General features: G+C 36.0%; 1 protein-coding gene across 2 annotated transcripts in view; it reads right to left on the bottom strand.

Moving 5' to 3' along the window:
• Gabra2 (gamma-aminobutyric acid type A receptor subunit alpha2) overlaps nucleotides 1–13,193 on the bottom strand; it is a 143,607-nt gene that overhangs the window by 57,513 nt on the left and 72,901 nt on the right. For both annotated transcript variants that reach the window (XM_038336496.1, XM_038336487.1), the window contains exons 4-7: nucleotides 11,455–11,675; nucleotides 9,729–9,811; nucleotides 5,097–5,240; nucleotides 1,707–1,859 (exon numbers count right to left, since the gene is read on the bottom strand). In XM_038336496.1, the coding sequence (XP_038192424.1) occupies nucleotides 1,707–1,859; nucleotides 5,097–5,240; nucleotides 9,729–9,811; nucleotides 11,455–11,675 (601 nt within the window). The remainder of the gene's footprint in view (nucleotides 1–1,706; nucleotides 1,860–5,096; nucleotides 5,241–9,728; nucleotides 9,812–11,454; nucleotides 11,676–13,193) is intronic.

Below are 13,193 nucleotides of genomic sequence, written 5' to 3'. Positions count from 1 at the left end.
AACCTTATTCAATGCCTCTGGCTTTTTCTTATATTTCAGCTTCTACAAAGGTGCCAAATTTTTCTAAAATATAAATAGGATCATATTAAACACAAAAAAGAATAACTTTGAATAGTATACATTTTAGTAAACCTGCCACACAGCATAATGTCTATAACTAAGAAAGCTGTGTGATATGAACAAATTATGTCAAAAGAATGGAGCACATATATTGAGTTCCCCCAACAAACTAATAATGGAGAGGAATAAGAGAAAGTTGGAAAGTAATACGGTGACAGTATCATGTATATACTCATTGGATTATATATATATTAAAGATGCATAGCATTATATGTGTCAATAATACTCAACAAAGTAGTTATTAAAATAAAACATATAGGACATGTTAAATAGCAAGCCTTTTTCTTAGGTCTTTACCAATGCCACGGCATTTGAAGACTGAACAGGATTGTCTATTATGTAACTGAACGCTTTCTCATCGTGGTCTTACACCAGATCTCTATGTGTAATTTCCTTGTCCATCACCAACACAGTTATCGCCAAACACACCATGCCCCTTCACTCCTCAGCCTTACTGCACATGTCGTTCTCCTCGGCTATGATTTTGCCCATTCTTTCTGCTCACAATATTCCTACTCATGTTAAGTCATGTCTCAAATAGTAGATCACCATTTTAGTCATTACTTTTGAGTTTGGGTTTCTATAGCAGGGTGGATGTGCCTCTGCAAGAAAGCGCGCATCCCACATTGCCATTATTCTCTAGATATTCTGCTTCCATTCTCTACCCAGACCACGTGGATGCCGGAACTATATATTGTGTGTTTAGCATTCCCAGTTCCTGGTGCAGTACTTAACATAGTTCTCAACAACACTTTCGTAAGTAAAGGAGAGGACCACAAACACAAAGACACAAAGATAATATATTTTTTCTAGAATGTGTTCAATCTTTTCTATGTAAAGAAATATATTGTCGAAATCTTCTTCACTGTTTTAAGAACTTGAATTTTAAGTGGGCCTGGTGATGTGAGTCATAAATCTCAGCCATAAAGAGACTAGAGGCAGTCTCAGACTAGTCCCCCCAAAAAATAAGAAGTGGTGGGATCAAATACATTACTTAAATGAATGATTTTTTTTCTCTCATCTAAAAGGCATTTTGAAACATCACCAAAATAAATACACAAAGTCTAAAATCATGGTATTCTCCTCTTAAATCTGAAAACATCCCCCCTGTTTTTAGTTAAGAATATAAAATGTCCCCATGGTAGTAAAGAAATTCTAGCTCAACATTTTCCATGTTCTCTAACTAGAAAAATTAACATCACTCTTTTTCATTTAAAAAAGGGGGGGAAGAAAAATGTTAACAAGGAAAATTTTTAGATATAATATTCTTCAACCCTGAATTAAGATCTCAAAAATACTTTCATCTGGTAGGATAAAAAAGAACATTTAAAAGCAGTGTGATTAAAAAGAAAAATAAAATAAAAAACTAAATGTGTCTCCAAGTTATTTGGGTAATTTAAGTCTTTAACAACAGTATGGTACTGATTACAGTTTATAGTTCAGAAACTCTGCTTTCTCATTTATAAGTTAGAGTCAACATCTCCTGAACTGCATATCACAAAGCATCGATGTGACAAGCATCAAGAGAGAGAAACTGAGAAGTACACTTTGAAACAAAATGTGCTGTACTGCAGGCATCCACTCACCAAACACAGTTCTTGCAGGCACAGATTCTCTGTTAAGCCAGAATGACACTTGGGAGAGAATGACAGTCATGATGCAAGGCAGATAGGTCTGGATCACAAAGTACCCAATTTTTCTCTTCAAGTGGAAATGAGCTGTCATTACAGTATATTCACCTGGAAGGAGAATTTAAGAAGCTTAAGGAACTGTAATTGTCAATAGTCAGAACAATTTGGAAATGGACGGGATAAGAAGAAGAACAGTTCCTGATTTAAAAAAAGGAAGAAATGATCACATACATTTCATGAAAACTATAAAAAATAGAGATGTCATTAGAAAAAGAGTATTTTAGAAAGAATTACACAGTATTAACAACCTTGCACTTCTATGCCCCGTGACATGGTATTTATTCATTGTTCTCTTTGGATCATGCCCACTCTCCAGCAAGATTCTAAAGATTGCCAGTAGATTATCTTATTGGCTTGTGTCCCACCTGTCCACTGGTGCAACCTATGTGCTGCTGCAGGAATTGGTTGCCCATCCCTCCTGGACCTTAAAAACTCTAGTAACTGGTCTTGCCACTGCCACTGCGCTTTTGGACCAGATTTTTCCCTTTAACTCCATCACCAATTCTGACTTTCTCTATCCATATGCCTGCTGTAATTTGCTCCTGTCAGTTTTTATCTAATTCTCATACTTACCTTCTTTTTTTTCCTTCCACAGTCTTAATTATTTCCAGATGGAAGATAATTATTCTACACAGCTGCCCTTTTCTTTACTGAGGATGGCCTAAGAGAGGAGGTTTCCATGAAGGCCAGGGACAATTACCCAGAAATCAAGGGTTGAACAATCATAATGTATCCACAATAGGAGAAAAAGAATAAGAAAAGTGTTTTCTATTTCCATCCATTTGCCTGCAAAATTCAAGATGTCATTGTTTTTTACCGCTGAGTAGTATTCTAGCATGTATATATTCCACAGTTTCTTCATCCATTCTTCCACTGAAGGGCATCTAGGCTGTCTCCAGGATCTGGCTATTACAAATAATGCTGCTATGAACATAGATGAGCATATGCTTTTGTTGTATGATTGGGCATCTCTTGGGTAGATTCCCAATAGTGGAATTGCTGGGTCCTGGGGTAGGTTGATCCCGAATTTCCTGAGAAACCGCCACACTGCTTTCCAAAGTGGTTGCACAAGTTTGCATTCCCACCAGCAATGGATGAGTGTGCCCCTTACCCCACAGCCTCTCCAGCAAAGGTTATTATTGGTGTTTTGGATTTTAGCCAATCTGACAGGTGTGAGATGATATCTCAAAGTTGTTTTGATTTGCATTTCCCTGATAGCTAGGGAGGTTGAGCATGACCTTAAGTGTCTTTTGGCCATTCGAACTTCTTCTGTTGAGAATTCTCTGTTCAGTTCATCGCCCCATTTTTTAATTGGGTTAATTGGCATTTTACCGTCTAGTCTCTTGAGTTCCTTATATATTTTAGAGATCAGACCTTTGTCAGTTGCAGGGTTGGTGAAGATCTTTTCCCAGTCAGTAGGCTGCCTTTGTGTCTTAGTGACAATGTCCTTTGCTTTACAGAAGCTGCTCAACTTCAGGAGGTCCCATTTATTCAATGTTGCCCTTAAAGTCTGTGCAGCTGGGGTTATGCATAGGAAACGGTTCCCTGTGCCCATTTGTTGTAGAGTACTTCCCACTTTCTCCTCTATCAATCTCAATGTGTTCAAATTAATATTGAGGTCTTTAATCCATTTGGACTTGAGTTTTGTGCATGGTGATAGATATGGATCTACTTTCATTCTTCTACAGGTTGACATCCAGTTATGCCAGCACCCCAGACCCATAAAGATGAACATGGGATGTACTCACTCATATTCGGTTTCTAGCCATGATTATAGGACATCGAGCCTATAAGTTTGGGATCCTTGAGAAGATAATAAGAAGGTGAACTCCCAAAAAAGATATAGTAATCCTCCTGGATATTGGAAGTAGACACGATCGCCAGGCAAAATTGGGAACTTGAGGGTTGGGCAAGACTGGGCCAAGGGAAGATGGGGAGAGAAAAGTGTGAAGGGGAGAGCGGGGGGAGCTCGGAGGAATGGGGTGCTTGGGATATAGGAAGGGTGGATATGAGAGCAGGGAAGCATATATCTGAATTTAAGGAGCTACCTGAGGGTTGTCAAGAGATTTGACCCTAGAGGGGTTCCCAGGTTTCCAGGGAGACGCCCCCAGTTAGTTCCTTGGGCAGCTGAGGAGAGGGAGCCTGAAAAGGCCAGTTCCTATAGCCATACTGATGAATTTCTTGCATATCACCATAGAACCTCCACCTGACGATAGATGAAGAAAATGACAGAGCCCCACCTTGGAGCACCGGACTGAGCTCCCAAGGTCCTGATGAGGAGCAGAAGGAGAGAGAACATGAGAAAGAAAGTCAGGACCGTGAGGGAACCTCCAGCTGGCGACAGATGGGGAAGGTGACTGAGCCCCACATTGGAGCACTGGACTGAGCTCCCAAGGTCCCGATGAGGAGCAGAAGGAGCGAGAACATGAGGGAGAAAGTCAGGAACGAGAGGGGTGCGTTCACTCATGGAGACGGTGGGACAGAACTAATGGGAGATCACCAACTCCAGTTGGAATGGGACTGATGGATCATGCGACCAAACCCGTCTCTCTGAGTGTGGCCAACAGCGGGGGCTGACTGAGAAGCAAAGGACAATGGCTCTGGGCTCTGATTCTTCTTCATGGACGGGCTCTGTGGGAGCCTTCTCAGCTTGGTCGATCACCTTCCTGGACCTGGGGGGAGTTGGGAGGACCTTGGTCTTAGCATAGAGTGGGGAACCCTGATGGCTCCTTGGCCTTGAGAGGGAGGGAGGGGAGGTATGGGTGGAGGGGAGGAGAGGGAAGGGGGAGAAGGAGGGGAGAGAAAGGGGAGAAGGAGGGGAGGGAGGGGGGAGGAGGAGGGAAGGAGATGGAAATTTTTAAATATAAAAAAAAATAAACCATGAGGAAAAAAAAAATAAATGAAATAAATAATAAAAAGAAAAGAATAAAAAAAAAGAATAAGAAAAGTAGGGAAAGAGTTATCACTACTTTGAAGGAAAATGATAAAATTGTTTTATCTGAGAAGATGATATTTTTAAGTATGCAGTAGTAAGTTTGTTTTAAAACATGACTTCTGAAACTTACATACACATATGAATCTCCTTGGACTCTTGTTGCAGTACCTGCTTTAGAAAAACAGTTGTCTGTGATTATGAATGTCTCAAAAAGCTTCCAAATAATTTGTGCTGTGAAGTCCATAGAGCTCAAAGGTAAAATGTTTTCAATTTTCTGACATTTTTTTTATTGTTTTAACCTACTAATCTGGGGGGAGGGACATTAGGTTTTATTAGAAAATGTTACTAACCTGTGCTGGATTTAATAGTCTCCTTCCCAATTGACTGACCCAGCAAATCATACTGATTTAACCTAGACCCATCAGGAGCAACCTGAACGGAGTCAGAAGCATTATAAGTCCAAATATAAGTGACTTCTGAGGTTGTGTATGCATCTGTCAGAAACGAAAAACAAATGTTATACATATTTGAATAAGAAACACTAGCAGAATGATTGGTCTACTGTTGCAGACCTAATGGAATCAATATTTGTCCAAAAATAAACATTTAGTGATCATAGACTTAGAGGAAAATGTGTACTTTGAATTTATAAGGTTAAAATTATAGGGATAAAGAGGGTCAGGAAAAACAATAATGAACAAGGACTTATTTTTATTGGTACCACTTTGAGAGGTGGTGAGTAAATTTCTCCTTAGAGCCAGAAAAAAAAAACACTGATTCCCAAGATGATCTTAACATTTCCTCAGTGCTGAAGTAGCTGAGGAAGACATTGTGAAAATAAGCAATGAAGGTATCACATAATTTATTTTAAAATGATGACACCCATAGGTGAAAATTATTATAATCCAAAGTGCTTTGTTTTCTGTAAATTCAAATTATTTAGTAAAGAGATAATAAAGTTAGTTATCACAAATGAAGGTATTTAATTAAAACAATGAGAACTAATTGTTGACATAAAAAATAAAGCAGAATATATACTTCTATCACATTTTAGATGCGTTTTCAAACATATTCATTTATAAGTTAATTGATGAATACCAGTGTCAGAGACTACAATTATATAGCACTCCAGTTAAGTTGAGAATTAATAGAAAGAGATAATGTATTTGACCAAAACGAAGAACTTATCAGAAATGAGCTTCCTTTTGAGTTGAGCAGAGGTCATACATCTGGTATTATCAATTCTCTATGCAATATTTTCTATGTCCCTGTAAGCATACTACTTTAAAATATCTGAGAGCCCCTATCTCTATGCAGAGAATCTCTTTACAATTGTATATGACAGGGATAATTCCTGATATACTGCCAACCTTTGGAGAACTTCTTTTTTCTGTTTTCTATGTGGCAGTGTGGGAAACAAAACTTGGCATGATACTGATATTCACAACCAGGGAAAAAACAGGACTAGTCAGGTTTCCATGAGACTTGAAATTATATTTATTTATTCTGTGAAAGTTTTTGCACATAGTTTCACGGTACTGAGGTGTTTCTATTAGTGAACTTGAGCTAGGGTCTGTGACCTAATTTGATTTCCATTCAAGTATCAGGTGCAACACAATGGATATTAATATGTATGTTTTTCATTAGCTGTATGGTCTTTTAATGCTATTCAATGTTAAATGGCTTTTTGAATGTTGCTACTAATACTAATATCAATAAAATACTCCTTATATTTATATATGGATTTATACATCCTCAAATAAATTATGTTATGTTAAACAATTTTTGAAATAGGATTCTAAAAATACATATATATATATATATACATATTTATAGGTGTGTTTGTACATAATTTTATAGAAAATATTCATATATTTGCACATGTGAAACTGAGTTTTTCTAGAGTCTAAATTGTCAATTAGCTAATTTCAATTAAATAATCACTTGTGATGCCACTGAAATCATTAAGCAATAAGTTAGCAATGTAGTTAACTAAGCATTCATTTACAGTTCATCAAGTGGCTTGTTTTGTTTCCCTCATAAGTAAACATGATGGTCCCTTCTACAAGAGCATTTCCAATCCTGCACAATTTAAAATATCAAACAAACATTGCTTGAATTTTCATCTTATCATTAGAAATAACTAACAGAAATGAAAGTCCATAAAAGTGATGATATTCTTGTAAAAATAATGAGATACAGATGGGCAAAGGCTATCTGATTGATTTCTGTAAGTATTCTCAATTTGTTCCTGTTAGATTATGATTAAGCTGTGTAAATAACATGAAATCTGCATATCTGATAATAGTTCATGAACACATTACAAAAAATGATTGATCTTTTATATATCTATTAAAATAATTTGCTGCATTTCATTAACTAATCTAAATATCTTTTGTATATTTTTTACAGTTGTGATAGGACAAGAAACAGAATATAATTCAATGCAGCTCAGATGCACCCCCTTGTGCTCAAACCAACAGGTAAGTCAAGAAGCCATCACTATGTTATTTAATAAAGTGTAAGTGCAAAAGACAGGCTGGAGAAATGGCTCAGCAGTTAAAAGCAGAATTACTCCTGCAGAAAACCAGAGTTTGGTTCCCAGCACCAACACTAGCTGGGCTCACAATTTCCTGAAACTCCATCTCCCAGTGATCTGATGCCCTCTTCTGGCTTCTGTAAGTGTCTGCACTCATGTGTACTTACCCCACAGAAACGCACAAACACACACACATACACAAAATTAAATACAAAACAAAACACGTTTTGAAAAGGAGAAGGCAGTTTGTTTTACAACTTGCTTTATAAACCCCACTTTGAAATGAGGATTTTATTGAGTGACTATATTTAACTTACTTAAGCAATATATGTTTGAATGCTAGTCTACATTATACATATGCATGCTCACTGGCTTAAACTCAGTAATCAATGAGTATATTCTTAAATAATTTTAAACTATTAACTTTTATCCTAAAAAATGTATGTTGTCAGTTTTTAGGGGGCTCTCACAGAGAGTACTGCAATACTTTCACTCAGGAAGTTTCAAGTCAAATGGAACAATAAAAGTATAAAGATCAAAGGCGATATAGTGATACCAGTAAAACATTAAGGAACTACAAATTGCATGAATACAGAAAAGAGGCTTCTTTTATTTGAGGAGAATGACAAAGAACCAGAAATTCAATTATTTTAGAATAGTGCTACTTCTAAAACAGAGCAAGAAATAGCTACAAGATAATGTCACGGTTGCTTCTGCCAAGCTTATTCTGTGCCAGCGTGTTAAGGTTGTTCTCTCACTCCACACTGCTGTCCATACTGCTAAGACGGACGCCTCAAGCACTTGCTACACACAAAGAAAAGTCAGAGATAAAGAAACGGCTTATGCTATGTGTGAGAACATGAATGTAAAGAAAGCAAAATAAAAATAAGCAATAATTACTCAGAAAAAGAATAAGGCCAGAAACGTGGTGTGTTGGCCATATGCATTCTGGAGGGAGCAAACTATAATATTCTCAGGCACTCATACCCCATTACTTTGTAGCTGCACTTTGTAAAGCTTTCAATTTGAAATCAAACCCTTCCAAGCAAATTCATCTCATTTTCAGTGTTGAGGCATCTTGTCATTGACATCTGATGTCATAGTAACAATACCTCATCTACTGAAAACACTTGTCCTTCCCACATCATTACTGCATCTTGCAGAAATTCTTTTGGATGCCAAAGCTTTTCAAGTTTGCCTTTAATGTCACTTATGCAATGCAAATGAGCTTCTCTGCTGCATCTGCTCTGGTTTTCTCAACACTGTGTTTACGTTGTATAACATGACTGACTATCTTAAATAATATTGGAAGAAATGCCAGTTATGAAGTGATGGTTCCCATGGCAATAAAGAAAGGCTTGTGGTTAAGCCCAGAGGATGCTCTCAGAGAAAATTAAGGACTGACAGCTGCTACAAGGATATACAAAGCAAACAAGCTTGAACCTCTCCACAAAACTGTCATCCTCAAATCAATAGAAGAATCTACATTCTCTATTGACCGTTCTATTTTCACCGAGTTGGTAGTCTGAGAGAAGATACACGCTTCCTTACTCAGTCCATCAGTACAGTTAATCAGGTTAGAAGTAGAAACTTCTATTTTACAGAAGTAAAAGAAAAGCCTAAAGCTGCTCAGAATGCACAAAAATGGGATATCAGAAAAAGCACAGTTTCTAAGAAGGTCAGGAAAGAAGGCATCTTCAGAAAGAAGGAGGCTGCTTAACTACACTGATGAATTAATTCTGAAACTTCCTGGAGTGTCCTGTGGGCCCAGAAAGATGACCTGACTTTGCGCTTTCCATTATTCCATAGTGTGAATGCTTCTGCTTGACATATAAGATACAACCCAGTGACCCAGAGAATGGCCAGAGGCACAGAAACTTTTAGAAATATTCTATCTGCACAAAGATACTGATGTGTAACCTTCCAATCTTGTCATCTTCATTAAATGTATTTTAAAAAGAAAAAGAACTTCTCCCATCAGGTAAATGGTAGACAGACAAGTGAATGGGTTTTATCTCTTTTCTGGCCCAAATAACAGTAAAATAGCAAGCAAACAGTAGAATTTGTCATATATAATTCATTCTAAACTAAAAAAAAATTACATTTTAAAAATGATAGCCTTAGGAGAAAATATGAATAAAGTATAGGACTGACTCTACAATAGTGTCTGATTTAGTTTTATACACAAACTAAAACACATAGTTTTTTTATTTTAGCAAAAGAAATGATGTTTTAAACTGAAAAACATGGATGAAAATACTTGAGTGAGCCATAGGATACTCTAACTGGTTCCTTGAGGGCAACCACCATGTCTTTCACTTCTACATCCTATAGGTCATTTATTATGCATTCCATAATAAGAGAAGAAATTGCATGATCCAGCAGAGATGTTGACTACTGGTGGCATTATTGATTTAAAACATACTTTTATACTTTTACTTACAGCTTCCAAATTTCAGTGGGCATGAGTGTGCGTCCATTGGAAAATCTTCCAAGTGCATTGGGCATTCAGCTTGGACTGTAAGCCTAGAAGCCAAAATTCCACCCTTGGTTTAAGTGCTTTTGCTAGTCAAGATAAATCACTTGTTACTGTTTTTAGTAGAATTGGAGCTCTAGATTAGGCTTATAGAGGTTTAAACACAATAAAAATAAATTATATATGTATTTGATAAAAGGTTTGCCATTAACATCACCATCAATATTTAATAGCTGAAGATTCTGAAAACTCTGTTATGTAAATGGTGACTTTTTCTCATTATGTCATCAAATATAGAGAAAGGCTTATGTATTACTTCAGTATATGGTTTCTTAAAGACATGCCATTTTAAAACGTGTATCTTATGCTAAATAGGAAGATATGTGCTGAGATATACATAAGATATAGATAGCTGTATCACCTAAAATTACACTGTTTACGGTAATTCCTGGCTAAATTATAGGTACAAGTCTAGTAATTTTAAATATATAATTTCTATATCTGACCATAATATAGATCATAGAAAAGAACAACCAGATAAAATCTATTATGAAGAACATTTCTAATTATTTCCATTTCACATAAAAGCAACATGAATAAACAAGAACTAAATGGAACTCAAGGAAAAGTCTGTTCTAATTGAGCTGAGAAAAAAGTGGTCATCAGTCAACCTGGCATAAAAGTCACACAGTATACAAACAGAACATTCTGTTACCATTCTTAATATTATATAATCTCTGGACATTAATCTTTAGAAATAAATGGCTGAAATATAAAGTCATTAAGACTGTAACATCTGAGTATTGAAGTATTCAAAAACAGGGAAAAGAATAATCCAGTGTCTCCACTGTAGCCAATGGTCACCTAGAAATCAGTCTTCAATTCCTGTCTCCTGTTTCCTCTAGGCACAATAGAAAACAGCTTTAATTGCTAAAATGCAGAACTTAACTTTTCATATGACATTATAAGACATCGAATGCATGGAGCATGATGTCTGTGTGCATATAACACTAATAACATTTTGTTTTTCAAATTCTTCATTAATCATTAACTTTGGAATCAACATCGTTTTATTAGGTTTATAGTTTTTAGTTCTATGTCATTAAGTTAATTGATTTTAAAATATTCATCAGAATACTTAAAAGGTAATTGCAATGATCAACAGCTACATGCATTTCTACATTTTCAAGAAAGGATGAACTGTATGAAATTGATGTTACATCATTATTTTTAATCATAAAATACTAATATTCTATGGTTAGGCCTAATACATGATTTCATTTAACTAATTTAGTTAATACATAAAAAATAATGAATTTTTATGTATTATGGAACATTACATACAGATTAAAATGCATACTTAAAAATCATTTAAAATTGCAGATGCTACAAGATGGGATACAGAAAGGCAAATTGCAAGCTTCTGCAAACAAATTTCTAGTCATATACTAAAGTTTTTTAATTAAAATGGAATGAGGAGAATACCAAAAGTATCAATTTTTTATAACCAGGAGACTTTCAAGCTTAAAATTAAATTCATTATAATTACTTAAAGTCCATACTTTTATAAATCAAAATGTGAGCTCTTCGGTAATTTTAGGAAGATGTTCCACTTGTGCTCCTGGTTAATGATCCCTCGCCCAGCTGCTCGTGCACAGTCTCACAGTCTTCGCAGCATGTCTCAACAACATACCTCATGGTGTAGAGCAGTGTCCCATCGTCCTGGATTCGAAGCAGCTTGTTTGGCATTGTCATGTTATGAGCCACCGACTTTTTCCCATTGTGAAAGAAAGTATCTGGGGTCCAGATTTTGCTAGCCATTAAATTGTTAAGTCGAAGGATATTCATAGGACCTTTAAATTTTAAACGCTCATCTTTCCATTTTTGTCGAAAGAAAACATCTATTGTATATTCCTAAAACATAAAATGACAATCCGTTTCAAAACAGTAAACATTTTGGAAATAATGACATACTGTGAAATTCAAGAGAGAGTATATTCTGAATAGTTTACAGAAAGCTATATTGAGGGAAATAAAAACATCCATAGATCAGTCCTGTAAGTTATGAAGAAATGTTGCCTATTGCAATAGGATAAAGTATTTGTATGTGCATAGCTAGCTACACATTCTTATAAAAGAAGGGAAGAAATTTACTGTGTCTTCCACCTGTCAGCTGAACAGTCTCTCAAAGGAACTGCAGTACTAAGTGCATCATTTAAAGGTGCTTCCTGATGGTGCATGCGTGGGCAAGACTGTATTTGCTGTTTCGTGTTATTCCAAGAATAACTGAACATGTACCTTTCCAGTAGCATGAATAAATAAGAAAGAAAAGCTCTTAACTGCATTGTCAGATCTGCAGAAACTATCACTTTCTGCTGACAGTGAAGTTATTGAAGATCATTGTTTTTAATTCTTAACAAATGGTGAGACATCGTAATGTTAACCACATTTGTGTTAGGAATTCAAAAACATTGTAAGTGATGACATAAAAAATTGTTAAATCAGCTCTGATAGAAGAATTTTCACAAGATTAGACCACTTTTAATCTGAATTTTTCAAATAATAAACAAGTGGAACACCTCTATTATCAGTTTTTAATAATTCATTTTAGTTTGTCTCTCCCTTTCTCACTTCCCTTTCTCCCTATTCCATACTTTCATTCTTTCTCTTTCTCTCTCTCCCTCTCTTTTTCACCTCTCTCTCCCTTCCCCCTCTCGCATACATATTGTTGAAGGAGCTGCAGGCTGTGTCCCGCCACCCGGCTAGCTTTACCCAAAATAATTACACGGAAACTGTATTCTTTTAAATACTGCCTGGCCCCTGGCCTGTTATCTGTAGCTTCTTATTGCTTGATTCTCATATCTTGCTTTAACCCATATTTAGTAATTTATATAGCACCACATGATGTGGCTTACCAGGAGAGATCTTAACCTGAGTCCATCTCGGAGAGGAGAAGCATGGCGACTGCCTGAAGAGTCTCCCCCCTGCCTGCTTCCCAGCATTCTGTTCTGTCTACTCCGCCTACCTAATTTTCTGTTCTCTTAAAGGGCCAAGGCAGTTTTTTATTAATAAAAGTAACAGACACTCCTCCATCAACATATTTTAAATTAAATGGTGATTTTAAACCTACAATGGTGATTATTAGAACCAATAATCTGTTTGTCACCAGTTATTGTTACTGTCTATGTATTTGTGCAGTCATGCATAAGTAATGGAAATGTTCTATTACACATCTCAAATTCAGAAATGATCTATTGTTTTTAAAGCAAGCATCTTAGAAAGTAACAGCTTCACTTAAATAAAGTTCTGTTACATTAAAAGACAAATTAATCGGCTAGGATTACAAAAATCTACCATTTCGAACAAGTAGAAATCAACACAAAGTTGATTAATGATCCATCAAAATGTCTAGGAGATGCATATCACAGGTCA

Source organism: Arvicola amphibius, chromosome 1, assembly GCF_903992535.2.
Source record: "Arvicola amphibius chromosome 1, mArvAmp1.2, whole genome shotgun sequence".
Classification (NCBI taxonomy): Eukaryota; Metazoa; Chordata; class Mammalia; order Rodentia; family Cricetidae; genus Arvicola; species Arvicola amphibius.
The sequence above is the reverse complement of the archived record's forward strand: the minus strand, read 5'-3'. Positions and strand labels throughout refer to the sequence as shown.